The sequence below is a fragment of the Diabrotica undecimpunctata genome, chromosome 1 (assembly GCF_040954645.1).
Source record: "Diabrotica undecimpunctata isolate CICGRU chromosome 1, icDiaUnde3, whole genome shotgun sequence".
In the NCBI taxonomy this organism is placed as follows: domain Eukaryota; kingdom Metazoa; phylum Arthropoda; class Insecta; order Coleoptera; family Chrysomelidae; genus Diabrotica; species Diabrotica undecimpunctata.
The window spans coordinates 140,231,744-140,248,884 of NC_092803.1; the positions used below are offsets into that span (position 1 = coordinate 140,231,744).

The window sequence follows — 17,141 nt, forward strand, 5'->3', positions numbered from 1 at the left end:
TCTTGTCGTAGAAGAGTTACCTCGCAAAGCGATGATCATTTTATTGTCTTGGAATTTTTAAGAAATCGCCATTCCACTGCAATTGCTGTAAGAAACCGTCTGCAGGAGGTTCGAAATGTAAATGTAAGTGAGAGAACGGTTAGAAGACGCCTCAATGAAAGAAGACTAATGGCAAGAAGGCCGGCTATATATATTTCCGAATTACAACCCAAACACTGTAGAAATCGATTAATTTTTGCCCGACAACATCAACACTGGGATACGCAGGATTGGAGCCGAATTCTATTTACTGATGAATCGCGGTTCTATTTAAAGTCTGGCGATGGCCGAGAAAGGGTTTGGAGACGAAGAAATGAAAGATATATTCCCAAGTTTGTATGTCCCTGATAAGAAATTTGAAGGTTGTATCTCATATTTATCTGTTTTAACAACAACGATATATGGGCACTTTTAGTACCACCGCAAATAGCAATTTTTAATATTGTCGTGAAGAGGGGCGATGTGTACCGAAATGCTCATTAGTTTCAATCTAATCCCGTACGGTGACAATACAACACAAACATTCCTACCGCACTTTATTAATAGCTGAAAATGTTGCAGACTTATTTAATTGAAAAAAGAACTATAATCATTAATAATGGGTGTATATTCATTAACATTTGTTTTAATTAATATAGTTTTATTTTGCATGTAAACTGTAAGTGATTAATTTTTTACTTTAAGTTATATTTAGTATTGACCATGAGAACGTGTGCTTGATTACGTGTCTTTCAGTGGAAGTCAAAATTTGTCGAACGTTAGAAAAAATTACCCAATATACTAGACAGTTGTCTAGAGTAGAAGTAGTAGAAGTCAGAGAGCAGAGTATATACTTTGCAAGTTGCTTAGGCATCAGAAATGAGGTTCATAAAATAATTGGAGCAGATGACCGACGTTTTTTCTGTAATGGAGGTTACGTCACAAATAACTGACAAGCTCTAAACGGAACAATTTTTGGTTGGCAGTGCTGTAAGCCCCTAGCCACCAATTTAAAATTCGAAATGTTGGTCAACTCTCCGACCTTCCAGTTGACAAAAACCACTTTAACGTAACATGTGCCGTGCTAGAACCCGGACATCGATTATTTACTATTTCAGTTGATACCATCCAAAATTCTTTATTTGAATTTAATTAATGTGAATTTCACAAGGAAACTAAATTCCTGTAGTTGGCTGTATACCATGTATCACAAAAAATTTATTTAGAAATTTTTTTTATAAAAGGTATAATAATAAAAACCCTATCGGGCTACATCAGTGCTATCTGGATGTACATGTTTAGAACCACTAAATACATGGGTAACCCTTTAAATGTTATATTATATTGAGTTACATTTTTTTTTTTTGATGATAATGTGAATTATTATTTTTTAGGTATAAACTGAAGTTACTCTCGCACATTTAAGAGTAACAAAGGATGACAGGATTTGGAACACAATATGAAGACTTCAGAAGTCCAATATTAAAACAATTATCAGATTGTTGCTTGAAGATTTATCTAATTTCTTCTAGATTCATTTAAAATTAAATTGCATTTTTCTGCTAAAATTCTGCTTTCTTTGTTTTTCCTTCTTGTAGGCATTTAATACATATTGTTGGTTTCAACTTCATACATCGTCATCCTTTCAGATATTTATCGACTTCTGCTGGAGATAAATCACAATTGATGATTTATCTCGAGCCATTCTCACCAGTCTTCCTTCTTTAATTCCATGAGTGTGTTTAGTTCGCTTTTTTTTAATACCCATATATTGATCTGCTTAACCTTGAGTGCCTTGTTTCTCTGTCTAGTAGTGTTTAATTTATTCTGCGAAGTACCTATATCAGATTCTGCTGTTTGCATTAGTCTTTTGCTTTTTGACGTATGTGGTCTATTTTCTAAATTATGCTATGTTGTATTTGGATATATGTAAATATTTAAATTTTATTTCTTATGTGATAAATTACTCCATATGCTTCAAACTATCATAATAATACGAAATTGGATTGATATAAAACTAGCCTTTGATAGAAAAAACAAGTTTTTTGGAATTAAATCGATTTATTTCTCAACATAGTCCCCTTTTAGCTCGATACACTTAGTAAGACGATGTTCCAATTTTTTTATCCCATCCGAATAGTACTTTTGTTTCAGCGTTTACTTCATCATTTGTTGCAAAACGGCGTCCTCCGAGCCATTTTTTTAGGTTTGGAAACAGGAAAAAATCGCTGGCGGCAAGATCTGCGACATACGGTGGGTGTTCAACCAATTCATAGCCCAATTCGTGTAATTTTGCCATGGCGACGTCCGATCGGTGAGCCGGTGCATTGTCTTGGTGAAAGAGCACTTTTTTGCGTTCCAAACCGGGGCGTTTTCGACGCAATTCGGCATCGAATCGATCCAATAATGCTGCGTAGTACTCACCATTGATTGTTTTTCCTTTTCCAAGCCTTCTTCGGCGGCCCTTCGCCGCGTTTGCACCACTGTTTCGACTGTTCTTTGGTTTCATCAACGGAAATGTTTAGGACCTCTATTAACTCGCGGAGCTTAATTCGACGATCTGCCATAATCATGTGATGGACTGTACTGATCATTTCCGGCGTGGTGTCCTCATTTGGCATCCCGGGACGCTTATCATCAAAAACACTCGTACGACCACGAACAAATTCAGCTTTCCAAAATTTTACTGTTGCTAACGAAGGTGCAACCTCACCATAAACTTCGTCCAGGTTGGCTTTCATTTGCACATTCGTTTTACTCTTTTTGTGGAGGAACTTAATCACCGAACGATACTCGACTTTTTCCATTTCTCCGAAAACACAAAATTTGCTTGCTTTTGACGGCTGTAAAAGCCAAACTAATTGTTTTTAAAACTTAAAATTTTGACAGACCTCATGTCATGAATGGCAACTGTCAACACCGAAACCAATTCGGTATCAAGTAGCGCCATCTATCAAAGGCTAGTTTAATATCAATCTATCCTCGTATGTATCTTTGATATTTATTATCATGTATTTTGTCTTAGAGATAAAAATCATCATATTGAAACATTTGACTGTTTTATTAAATTGTTTTTGAATTCGTAGGCTTTTTTTAGTGCTTTCGTTATCTGCTATTAGCCCTGTACAGTGCAAATAACACTGTATAAAATTCAGTGAAACTTCTCCATAACGGACACCGACGGGGAAATAATTGTCCATTGTATAGAGTTGTCCGTTGTGTAGAGTTATCGTTTAATCTTAATCAATTGAAATAAAAAAGAGGTTTAGATTTGCTTGATCTTTATTTATACATTTTCGTACATATTTGCGTAAGCATATTACACAAATAAAATACTAATGTAAAAAAGGTATTAAAATCATCAATTTTGATTTGTTTTTTGTTTTGAACATTATTTTTCACAATTTCTGACTCAACATTTAGAATTACATAGATTCTTTTTTGACTTACTCTTGCATCACCTTTAAAATAATTCTAAGTCTCTTAATTTTGAGGTAAGCATTATTTAAATTACTTACAGTAGTTGTAAGTCCTAGTTCATCGTCACTCTCATTGTCGTAAACATTGGACACCTGTTCGTTTTCTTTAAAATCACTAACACAACTAGTTAAGTTTACTTCAGGATTTTTCGTCAATAGGGCTGCGTCAATCTCTAGGTAGTTCAGAAAATTTTCAACTTCATGCCTTTCGTAAAAGGTTGACAATGGCAAATCATCATCTTTCAGGACTTGTAGCTCCAGATTTTCCACAATTTCTTCTCAATTACTATCGTTTTTTAAAAATCCGCACCTAATGAAACACTTTTCAATTGTTTTGGTGGAAACGTCTCTCCATGCTACCACAATCCAAATTCTGGCAAAAAGTTTGAAGCTGTTACAAAACCTGTCAAAGCAGTTATTTCAGGTAATATTGAAGTCTATGCGAGGACTTTTTTTGATGTCTTTTTGAACCGCTAGCCGTCATGACCCTGGAAATAAAGAGGAACATATCGAAAGTGATGTTAATATATATATGAGTAAAATTTGATGTATACTTAAGATTTTCAGAAATATATTTTTGTCATAATTCCAGTTTTTAATATATAGATTTTTTTTTACAAAAAGTATTTAAGTCCATATTTAAAAATATTTTTTTCTCATAAATAAATGAATTTATAATTATGTTGTCTCGTTTAGTATATAGCTTATAGGTGTACTTTGTTTATAAAAAAATCGCACGTGTTAGTTTTTAAAAATCTAGAGGTGGGAACCATTTAAAACTTTTAAACACCTACAACTCAGAAACATAAAAATGTGACTTAGCCACTTTTTGCACTGACCCCTTGAATTATTTCTGCCAGGAAGATATTAAATATAAGACAAATGGGTAGTGTGCTAGCAATAAATTGACAAGACTGGATTTACTCAATTGAAACTATTTGCTTTATTTGGAGTTGAGTCTCTGGTTTCTACCTATCGCTTTAAAAGTTTCAAATTCTCTTCAAGGTACGCAGCTAGCTAATAGATCATAAAAAACAACATTATGTGTCTGCTCGGTATATTATTGGGTAGTTACTTTTTTCTGTTTTTCATTTGGACTTTATTTAAGTACCTGCATAAGACAAACTATTTGTCTATTCAAAGTCACAATCGAAATGGTTTATTTTGCCACAAATGAATAAACCTATAAAACAGTAATTTATTTTATAATAGCGTCATAAACGAATTAGGACTAGGCCGAAAACATTTTAAACATGCCCTAATACTGAAAAAAAAAATTATTTTTTTATTTCCTATTAGTAGGTTTTCTCCTTTTTTTACTTCTTTAACAATAATTTCATAAATATATTATTAATTAATATTCAAAGACAACATATGACAAAAAATAGATAAAATATCTTTTGTGGATGGCCCATGTGGAGGTTGGGTGGGTTTGAGAGGAATTGTCGAGGAAAATTTATGCACGCAAGTAATTCAAGTATTCCAGGTACCCAGAGGTGAAAGATACACCACCGCCTCTCAGTATTTTGTATATTCCATCCTCTTTTCATGTAGCCACTGTGGTCGCTCCATCAAAACTCAATCCAAGAACATTAAAGATGTATTAGATCTAGACTTGTCTCCCATTCTGTAGTGGAAAAACACACTGTTGCAGTGAAGTTTTGGGAGACATTCGTTGGACTTTCCGAGTTTGAATTTGTATCAGCCCAATTTGTATAGGCCTATCACAGTCTGATGAGGCTGGGATAGGCCGAAATGATCATAACACTTTATTGATACCGATTCGAGCACGGGAAGTTTAACGAATTTGTCCTTCTAGGCCATATATTTGGCCATTTAATTCAATAAAGCGATAGCAGCTTTCGCTAAAAGATTTAATCTTTTACACACACACACACACACACACACACACACACACACACACACATATATATATATATATATATATATATATATATATATATATATTCTGTTTCTCTGGCTGCGTTGAGTACTTGAGTAACTGTGACCAATAGCTCTTCCTTGTCTTGAAAAATCTACATATAATTTGTAGCAAAACGTCATCATTCGCACGCTCCAGTAATAATTAATATAACAAAAATTCCTAAAATATAGTTTGCACATTGTTACTAAATATATATTTGTTTTCTTTTAATATTACAATTAACTTTGTATGCTTTTGTATTTGTACAATATATGCGTTGAATGGTTATCTAGAATATTGTATTCTTAAATAAACATTTACATACCAAAACATATTTCATTTTCATTAGTTGCAGCTGTTTCAATGTTTGACTTTTAATTGTAAAATATTCGATAGATTAAAATAATCACAACAATGATTACCTGCCCGTTCAAAGCTACACTCATTATGTCACATATCTTCAACACTCTTGTCACTGTACACTGTACTCAATATCCGATGTACACAAAACAGGCGACGAGTGTATAACGTGGATGTGGATTTGCAAATAATTAACAAGTTTACTAATGTAGTAAATTCCTCAAAGACTGTCAGTTATTTTGTGCCATATAAACGTTGATTTCTTTTTTTTTTAAATCTAGACTAAATGGATTAGACATGAGCTGAATAAACAACAATAAAAGCAAAATAAATGTGTAATTCAAGTTCCAGAAGAAATTCTTAGTTTTAAAGTGGTTTCTACAAGTCTTCGAAGAAAGAAAGATAAATGGCATCATACTATATGACTATTACTAGTTTACTGCAGGATGAAACAATATAAGCGGACCGCGAGTATATTATAATGAAAGATGCGTTGGCAAATATAAGCAGTAGAAAATCTGCTGCTGTACAATTTTTAACGATCTTTTGTCATATTTAAAATACTCCCTATTTCTTTCTACCGTATTGAAGTCGTGAATTATGCACCGTACGTAATGCAGCCAATTAGTTTATTATACATGTTCAATTAACTACTATTTAGGTTCTGGGAACTCCGGTAAACCTGCCATATATAAATTTTCCGCCAATAGCCGATTAACCTTATATTTAGCCATTGTATACTCAACGTGACATCGAACATTCCCTTAGCAACAATAAGTTCTGCGGTAGCTGCCTTATTGTACTGAAGATTCGCCTGTAGGGCCTTGATTGGGGTCATTAAGACCTATCTGAGACCGATACAGACAGAGTTCGCAACTATGGTCATATATCTGGTACTCTTTTCCATTTATGGTCTCAGAAAAGTCAATTTTCGCGGTCATCTCCTTTTGTTGTCTCTTGTCTATTTTTTGCCGTGTCAAATATTTCTCAGGATATATGCCAAAATGTAGTTTTTTTCCAATTAAAAGTTAATCATTGCTTTGATATTTTGAACCGAAATGAGCTAGAGCCGGTTCAATGATATAGGATATTTGAAAAGTAATATTAGCTTTAGTATCATTACATACTCAACCCACATACTCCTGAGAGGTTGGAGGTTAAAACTCAAAAGTTACGACACACCTCGTGGGATTACACGTCCTGTGTATATCTTTTATTTTTGAAATTAATTTATGTAAACTAAGATGTATTTACCTAACAGCGTTTGTTGTGAGGGGTAGAATTTTTTATTTTTCTTCCTATCTTTTTGTAACTGGAGTATTGCTCTAATGATCTGTGAGCAAATTACATTTGCATTACACATACATTGTGTAGTATATCATTTCATGACTTGTTGGTCCTTGGCGCTCATTCTGGTCTACTTAAGTTTGTGTACAGCGTCTACAAGGAGATAAAAAAATAGGAAACATGAAGTACGGACAACGTTTAAACGCAGCTTGACAACAGATCTTTGTAATCAATGAAGTCAAGCTAAAAAAGCTTTTCTTTTTAATGTAATCTAACATAATGTTACCAAACAAAGAAGTTTATCATTAAAAAATATTTCCAAAATGGCGTTTCAGGGTGGTCTACATATTGTACATATTATTAAAGTAGCAACTACTAAAATTGGTATAGGTATAACTCTGTGATATCTTTGTAAATAATCTTTAGTTTTTCCAATACATAATATTACAACAGAAATAGTGCATGCTCATTAAGATCTCATATGTTTAGCTTTTGTACTGCAAAGTGAACATCTTTTACGAGTTGATATAATTGGCTGATGCGCAGATGAAATAAATCTAACTTCTGGAGGTACATTACGATTTCTTTTCTGTACAGATTCTCCATCGTATTCTTTAGTTAATTATATAATTCAAGTGTAGGTGGTTCAGTAGCCAACTAAATCTGCTGACATTCGTAAATTGTGGTATATACGAATCATGTAATCCTTGCTTGTAGATCAATAATCACGATAACTAGGTGACCTTTTAATACCCATAAGTAGGTTTTGTCCGATGAAAGTTTTTATTTTAGATACTATTGAGTGGGCCCGTTACTATACATGAATGTGTTGGTTATTCTTTTTGATATTTTTGTTTTGCGTACGTATTAGTAATTACTAAATTACGTTTTGCCACTCACCAGAGGAAAGAGAAATCCCTCCAGGCCTATGGCTGAATAGAGAAGAATGGCGGTTAGGAGTCGAAAGGCGTCGGAGAATGCTGTAAACCGATAGTAGTAGTAGTACGTATTAGTTTGAAAAGTGATACTATAAAATATTCAAATCAATATCAGTAATACATCAAGTATAGTGAATTCCCATTGGTATCCAGAACTTTATCGTTAGCTGTATAAGAAGAGGAAGGAACGTCATGCCCGGAATCAATAACAATTTCGTCTGCGATAGCGCGATATCACCAATAACCTCATAGTCTTCCTCATATGTATCTCCCATACCAGATTCTGAACAACTTGGTATATAATCAGCGTCTTCCATTTCATCTTATCATATTCCTCAATAGAAGAGATAGGTATTAGTTATATTTAGTAAATATGTTTCGTAGTCGTTTGAAACAGAAATATTTCAAAATATGTACTCAACAAAATCTTTGATGATTACAATCAGTTTCAAATTGTGCATTTACTAAATACTCACTGTCAGTTAATAGTAAATATGTCAATTTATATACTAATGTTAAAAAAATGAACTTTAGCTTCTATTCGATATTAAACTGTAAGAGTAAAATAACATCACTTTTCAAGAAACAACGCGCAATTCGTGATCATAGACCTATGATACAAATAGACTGATTGCTGCAATACAGTCACGTTCCCCCAGTGCGACATAGAAAACTGACGCAAAGCAGTCCCTGCATCTGTTTCTAATTTGCCAGGTTTATCGACCACGTGACCTAAGTGACCAATGAGAAGGTCACGTGGTTCATAGACCTGGTCCATTGTCGATTTTGAAACAACTTGAAAGAACTTCAGTCAAATCTAAAACTAGTCAAACTTTCCGCAGATAAAGGCAATGCCACCGTCATCCTAAACGCTTCTTCTTACATTAATAAACTTTTAAATCTCAATTATACTCCAGACTACAGACCAATTCCTAATAATCCAACAACCTATCTGTAGAAAACAATAAAGCCATTATCAATAAAACCTCTCTTCCTCTTGACATAAAACAATCTCTAATTCCTCGTGAAAAGTCTTCCAGAACACCTCGAATATATGGCCCACCTTAAATTCACAAACCCGACATTCCTCTGCGTCCCATTGCCAGTGCATACAACAGCCCTACACAACCATTGGCAAAGTACTTGGCCAAAACTCTACAACCTCTCGCCGAAAATGCTTCATCCTTCGTCAAAAATTCTTTTCATTTCATCGAATTTTTTAAGCAATACTCTATCTCACCGCCAGACATTCTAGTAAATTTTGATATCGTTTCATTCTTTAAAAACATTCCTATAGACGAAACTCTAAACATTCTAAAAACTAAATACAATATCCTCTTACAGCAAGACGACCACTTATCTCTCATTAAACATTGTATGTCCAACACTTATTTCATTTTCCAAAATCAATTCTACAGACAACTAAATAGTGTCCCATGAGCTCCCTAGTATCTCCAGTAATTACCAATATCTTTATGTAAGACTTCGAGACCAGAGCACTATCCACATCAATGCTCAAACCCACATGTTGGTTACTATATGTTGACGATACATTCGTCATGTGGCCCCATGACAGGGACACTTTGGTGTCTTTTCAAACCCATCTGAATGATATACATCCTAGCATGCAGTTAACGATGGGGGTGGAAACTGATTCATCCCTACCGTTTCTCGATGTTATTATAAAAAAAAACCAATCCCAAGATTTTCATCACTCTGTTTTTAACGAAAATCCACCCATACCAATCGTTACTTGCATGTCAACTTCCATCTTCCACCTTCACAAATTAATTCAGTCATTAATACCCTTGTCTCCATATTAACGATGCAAGTAGACCCGCTGAGCTCTCTAGTTTAAAACAAGCGCTCATCCAAAACGGTTACCGCGAAAATCACATCAATAGGAGCAGCCACAGACATCAATCTCAACCCTAAGACTCAGACCCTCATCATACGACAGCTTTTCTTCCTTACATCAAAGGTGTCACTGACAAAATCGACAAAATTCTTAAATCAAGAGGAAAAAAGACAATATTTACCCACAACAAAAACTTTCATCTCTTGTCCGATCAATCAAAGACAGCATTCCCAATAAGCAACACGGAGTTTATGAAAATCCTTGTGCAGACTGCTCTCGATCTTATTTAGGACAAACAAATCGTAGAATCCAAAAAATGAATTATAAACATTCCATTTCTGTTCGCCATTCTGATTCAATTTCAGCTCTAGGTCAACATCATCTTCATACAGGTCACAAAATTGATTTTAAAAACTCCAGTTCCATAACCCCCATCCATACACCAAGAATTATCCGAGAAGCCATATAAATTGAAAAAAGGCCAAATTGTCTCAATAAAAAAGATGACGGCATACGGTTACCTTCGAGATGCTAACGCCAATCAGATTTTCAAGAGCAATTAGTACAAATGCCTATTTTTTAACTACTGAGCGCTAGATATGCGATTTTTCTAATTGACGAAGTCTGTTCCCCTTGACACACGTTCTATCTCAATATTTAGGGCAAAGGCAGACTTCTGACCAGAGCAGCCCCTCCGATTATTCCCGTTATGTTATTGATTTCTGAGCTCTATTCTTAGCTATCTCTTTTTATTGTCTCATTTTGTCCCCACGAGTTAGGAAGAAGTAGTGTCGGGAACGGAAGTGCGCCCTTAATGTGCTAAGGTTATAATCCCCCAGAGTTCGCCAGCTCTCTGGAGCAACGATACAAACAAAACTTGTTTGTATATGTATGTATGTATATGAGTCATGTTCAGTCAACAAATCTACAGTAATTACATACCTGCAGCATAGGGCTCACTTAATTACTGTAAACGGGACCAGGTCGAAGAAAAACGTCATGAAATCTGAGGGAATGGTTTAACCCTTATCAGTGCTGCCGTCAAGCTGCCGCTGATGCGGACCATAGCACAGGAAGAAGATGCAGAACTTGGCTGCACCGTACTTAAGAAGACCAATAGTCAGAAATACGTATATACGCCTTCCATCAATATACCTTTTTTGGTTTTCTGTTTTGCGAGACATGCTATTACATTTTACTATATATATATATATATATATATATATATATATATATATATATATATATATATATATACATATATATATATATATATACATATATACATATATATATATATATATATATATATATATATATATATATATATATATATATATATATATATATATATATCACAACGAAACAAAGAAAAATCCTTCATCAGCTCTTTCTAGATAATTCATACCCAAACACATTACTTACTAAAATACTATTTAGTACAACAAATGATACATTATCTGTACTACAAACCATCCCTAACCATACACCACAAAATACTACACCTACAATAAACACAACCACTAACACCAAATTAACTCCATTTAAATACTTTAAATTACCGTTCATACAAGACTTAACACCGAAACTTACACGAATTTTTAAATCAGTTGATGATTTAATTACACAGTGTTAAACATTAATTCCATATTCACGAAAGTAAAAGATAAAACACCTACAGACCAATTATCCAATATAGTCTATCGTATTCCTTGCGGAAGTTGCACAAACAACATATTGGCCAAACCAACAGATACCTAAAAAATCGTATCACTTCCCACAAGACTGACAGCAGATTATATATCCCGATAGATTTTCCCTTGCAAAACACGTACATGATGAACACCATATAATGAAATACAGCGAAACAAAGATTCTTGCAATGAAAAATAATCTTAATAAAAGACTCTTCTTCGAGATGGTATTTATCACTTAAATGGATAATTTAATGGATAATTTAATAAATAAGAAATCAGATGTTGAGCATCTGAGTGAGATTTATGCTTATTTATTACACATTGAAAAACAAACATTATAAACAGACACACATGACTATTAAATAATTAATATAACACAAAATGTAATTTCAAAATTTTTCAACCAAAACACACTTTTACAGTAAATCTCTATCAAATAAACAACTACTACATCAACATGGAACTAATTATCTTCTGGCATAAGTCAATCAATAACATTCGATATTTGGTATTTCTGGTACTTAACCTTAATGACAGTCAATCAACTAAATGTTTTTGTGTTTATTTTGTTTTTAATTTGAATTGTGTTTGTACTTATTTTAATTGTTAAAGTAAATTATACAAGTAAATGTTACATGTAGAATATAGCTGCAACCCACATTGTATCCACAAACCATTACTTGATGTTATTTAAAACTCAGACTGCCGTTAACCTCAATCAAGTAAGATATAAATAACAAACAACTACTAAATTGTATTTTACCATATTTTAAATAATTGTAGCTATCATCTGATGATGCCAATGAAAATTGGCGACAGAGTACACTTGGCTTTCAATCAGCTGTATACCCAATTAACCTCAACCCCCTTTTCATCTACCAGATCAGCTGTTATTTTAGAGTATATATATATATATATATATATATATATATATATATATATATATATATATATATATATATATATATATATATATATATATATATATGAAAATTACTTAGTTCTCGGGAAGAACCGCGTTGAGAATTTATTACTCGACGTTTCGTCACCCATTTTGGAGCCATTATCAAGAGTGATACGGTTCGGTTCGAGTTCGGGGTCTCAATCTGCCTACTCCCACTCGAGACGCACCAGTATCGTGTTCTGTATTGCAAGAACTGTCTCTCTCAATCTGCCTACTCCTCCGTGTCGAGTGTGGCCGTCTTACCCTGTGTGGCTGCTTTTATACTTGCTGTATGCGCGGAAACGGTATGCGCTGACGTGGTCTGAACTGACGTGGCCTGAGGGGTGTGGGCGGGAGGTCGCTGAAGCAGGGGTCGCCATGTTGCCGGCAATCGTTTCGCGTCATCGCGCGTGTTCAAGCTGTTAGGCCGTTTTTCGAAATATATATATATATATATATATATATATATATATATATATATATATATATATATATATATATAATACATAAAGAAGTCTAAAAAATTAATTATATTCAAAATATATAAGTACAGAATTACACGGTATAAGGGGCACTATTAATTGAAAGTCTTTGTAATTTTTGGTCGATCCAATTTCTAAATTGGGCAACGTCACCATATACTCCTGGAATATTCAAAGTACCACAACCAATGCCCCAGGCGACTGTTCCTACTTGGACGTACCTCTGTGCATTTGTAGGATCAGGACACACCAAAGGACTACCTCCATCACCCTAAAATAAAAAATAATGACTATAATATATTGTTGCAAGAAGTTATTTGGATTTTGACCCAAAAGGGTCACAAATTTGAAACTATTGTTTAATTTCAAAAATTTCGCTAGAAAACGTTATATTTAAGAGAATTTAGGAGAAGGGCACAAGATAGATTGAATGAAAGGATATGGCCAGACAAGCAAATATCTACTTAAACTTGTAAAGTCAGAAGAAAAAGAATGTTAAAGTTTTCCAATGTTGCAGATAACTCCGGATAGAAATGACTAGAATTTTAAATTTCGGTTAGACGTTAGATTTCGGAATTAGTTTTCGTTACGTTCAATAATTATATCCAGTTCTTCAATACTCCATTATATGGTATTATTATATCTATTAAATTTGTTCTTTATAAACCCTAAACACAGTAAAATATAAATTGATGGCATCAGTACTGAACAAGTAAAATGGAAATAAAATACCTTGGAATTAAACTGACCTGCTATGGATACTTATACAAAGAAGTGAGAGATCAAGTACAAAAAGCAAATAGACTGGCAGGATGTCTTATTAACACTATATAGCGAAACAGACACGGATCTGCGGATCCATCCATAATGTATGTTTGTAACCACTGTATCTTTTAATAAATAGTTTTGTACAATAGTCGGTGCCTCATTAAATACATAACATATTTGGCGACGAGTCACAAAATGAATCCACGCAAAAGTCGAAAAATGTCGTTAATTGGATACATTGAGCAGTTCAATCCTGCGAAAAGTGATATTACCTCTTATATAGAGAGACTTGAGCAGTTGTTTATATGTAATGTAGTGGAAAAAGACAATAAAGTTCCATTATTGATTTCTTTAATTGGCGGAGAGACTTACAGTATCTTAAAAGCACCAGAGGTACCAAGTTCAAAAACATTTGAGGAGTTAAAAAGAGTTCTGATTGAACATTATAGTCCAAAGCGGTTAGTTATCGCTGAAAGGTATAAATTTTACAATACAAATCAAGAGCCTCAGGAGGATATTAAAAGTTTTGTGTCAAAACTGAAAAGTGTTGCTCAATATTGTAAATTTGGGCAATTTTTGAAAGAATGTTTCAGAGACAGGTTTGTATGCGGTGTACGATCAGTCCAAATAAGACGTAAACTTCTGGCAGAAGACAACATTTCCTTTGAAAGAGCTTATGAGATAGCCTTGTCAATAGAACTTACAGAAGGTCAAGTTAGAAGGATGGAACAGGAAAATGTAGCGGCAATAGAAGGGAAGTTAGATAAAGTAATGTTCAGAAAGAGGGAAGCTACAGTGAAGAAAGATGATGGCCATCAAACTGGTAGAAGTAATGTCCAACCCAAGTCATGCTTTAGATGTGGTAGAAAACATGACTCATCAAAATGTCCAGCTAAAGCATGGCAATGTTTCAGTTGTAAGAAAGTGGGACATACAAGTGCAGTATGTCATTTGAAAGTTAGTTTGTTATAAGAAGATGATGTACAGGATGAAATTGAGGAGGAAAATTCATTATTTCTAGGTTTCTTGTCTTCATTGGAACCTGAAAATTCAGCTCCAGAGAAAATAGTATTAGAAGTAGAAGGTAATTCAATTTTATTTGACATTGATACAGGTGCATGTCGTACAGTAATTCATATAAAAGGACTAAAAAGTTTTTATCAGCTTTAAATATTTATTCTGTTAAGTATTGTTTAAAGGTATTAACTGGCGAGGGGGTAAAAATTGTGGGAGAAACTGATGTATTAGTAAAACATAAAAACAATACTATAAAATTACCTATTGTCATTTTAGAAAGTAAACATAATTTTACTCCACTGTTGGGTAGGAATTGGTTAAATGTATTGCATCCTAATTGGAGACAAATAGTTAACTGTTCACATAATGAATTTGTTAGTCAGCTGGAATTGGAAAACCTTGAAACTTCAAGTTTAATTTCACAATTAAAAAGGGAATTTAAATCAGATTTTGATGAGAATAATAATTCATTCATTAAGGGTTTTGAAATTGATTTAAAATTAAAAGAAAATGCGCAACCCATTTTTCATAGGGCCTATGATATGCCATTTGCCCTAAAAGATAAAGTTGAATTGGAAATAAAAAAACTAGTGGAGTTAGGAATTTTAGAAAAAGTCAGTTACAGTAACTGGGCTAGTCCCATAGTAGTAGTTCCAAAAAAATTGTCTGTGGAACTAAGAATTTGTGTAGATTCTAAAAAAACATTAAACAAAGTCTTAGATAGTGATCATTGTGCATTACCATTACCAGAAAATATCTTCGCATGTCTAAGCAGACATAAATACTTTACGGTTTTAGATTTAAAAGGTGCTTATCAACAGCTAAAGGTCAGTAAAAATACACAAAAAATGTTAGTAATAAACACCCATATAGGTTTGTTTGACTTCACTAGACTAACTTATCGTATCAGCTCTGCACCAGGTATTTTTCAGTCGGTGATGGATAGTATTTTGACAGGGGTACAAAATACTAAATGTTACTTAGATGATATTCTAGTATATGGTGAGTCACTTATAGATTGTTATGAGAATGTCAGAAAAGTGTTGAAACGTTTACATGACTATGATGTAAAAATTAATGTAAATAAGTGGAAATTTTTCAAAACTAAAGTAGAATTTTTAGGTCATATTATAGATGCCAAAGGAATACATCCTACTGAAGAAAAAATACTAGCAATTAACTCAGCTCCAACACCAAAGAATACAACTGAATTAAAGTCATATTTAGGTTTGCTAAACTACTATGGAAAGTTTATCCCGATGTTGTCTTCCAAATTAAAACCATTATACAAACTGTGTCAAAATAATATTAATTTCAGTAGTAGCTGGTCACCTGAATGTGATAAAGTATTTCAAGAAAGTAAAAAGTGGTTAACATCTAATAGTGTTATTACTCATTATGATCAATCTCTTCCAATTTATGTCACATGTGATGCAAGTAGTTATGGTGTCGGTTGTGTCTTAAGTCATAAAATTGGTCATGTAGAGAAACCTGTCATGTTTGCATCAAGTACACTGTCTAGTACAGAAAAAAAGTATAGTAATTTGGAAAGGGAAGCCCTTGCTATTATGTTTGCTTTAAATAAATTTCATAAATATCTTTATGGTCGTAAATTTATACTGATTACAGATCATCAGCCATTACAGTTTATCTTTGAAAAAAATAAAGGAATTCCAATTTCAGCGGCTGCAAGAATTACAAGATGGGCTATCACTCTGTCAGGTTATCAGTACGATATTCAGTACAAAAAGGGGGCAGCAATTAACAATGCTGATGGGTTATCACGTTTACCCTGTAGTGATAATACAAAAATTACAGACTATTTGTATTCTTTTAGTTTGGTAGATCAAATGCCTTTAAACGCGTGTCATATTGCAAATAAAACAAACAAAGATTTGTTGTTATTAAAAGTAAAAGATTTCATTTTATCAGGTTGGCCTAGGACAGTGAGTGATGAATCTTTGAAACCATACTTTAAACGTAGAAATGAATTGTCAATTGAACAAAATTGTATCCTAGTGGGAAATAGAGTAGTTATTCCAAATCAATTACAAGATAAGGTGTTAGACTTATTTCACGAACAACATAATGGTATTGTTCGTACTAAAATGTTGGTACGTTCATATTGTTGGTGGCCAAATGTAAATGAACATATTGAAAAATTCATATCATGTTGTAATGTACGTCAACAATGTCAAAATTTCACAAATTCAAGCAAGGAATTATGTCCGTGGCCGTCTGCACCACACAACTTTTACAGAGTATATATAGATTTCTTTGTTAAATTTAAGTACACATTTTTAATTTTAATCGATCAGAAATCAAAATGGTTAGATGTAAAATTAATGTCAAATGGTACAGAGGCATCAG

The 17,141-nt window shown here is 33.4% G+C and overlaps 1 protein-coding gene and 1 long non-coding RNA gene across 4 annotated transcripts in view; one reads left to right on the top strand and one right to left on the bottom strand.

The window, feature by feature from the left end:
- LOC140432293 (uncharacterized) overlaps positions 1–5,731 on the top strand; it is a 33,107-nt gene extending 27,376 nt beyond the window's left edge. The window contains exon 3 of the long non-coding RNA XR_011949786.1: positions 1,413–5,731. This is a non-coding gene — a long non-coding RNA (uncharacterized lncRNA). The remainder of the gene's footprint in view (positions 1–1,412) is intronic.
- A 7,288-nt stretch (positions 5,732–13,019) lies between these two features.
- The window catches only part of LOC140432296 (phenoloxidase-activating factor 2-like), a 59,330-nt gene continuing 55,208 nt past the window's right edge, over positions 13,020–17,141 (bottom strand). For all 3 annotated transcript variants that reach the window (XM_072520117.1, XM_072520116.1, XM_072520115.1), the window contains exon 5: positions 13,020–13,257. In XM_072520117.1, coding sequence (XP_072376218.1) covers positions 13,060–13,257 — 198 coding nt within the window. In that variant the 3' untranslated portion in view covers positions 13,020–13,059. The remainder of the gene's footprint in view (positions 13,258–17,141) is intronic.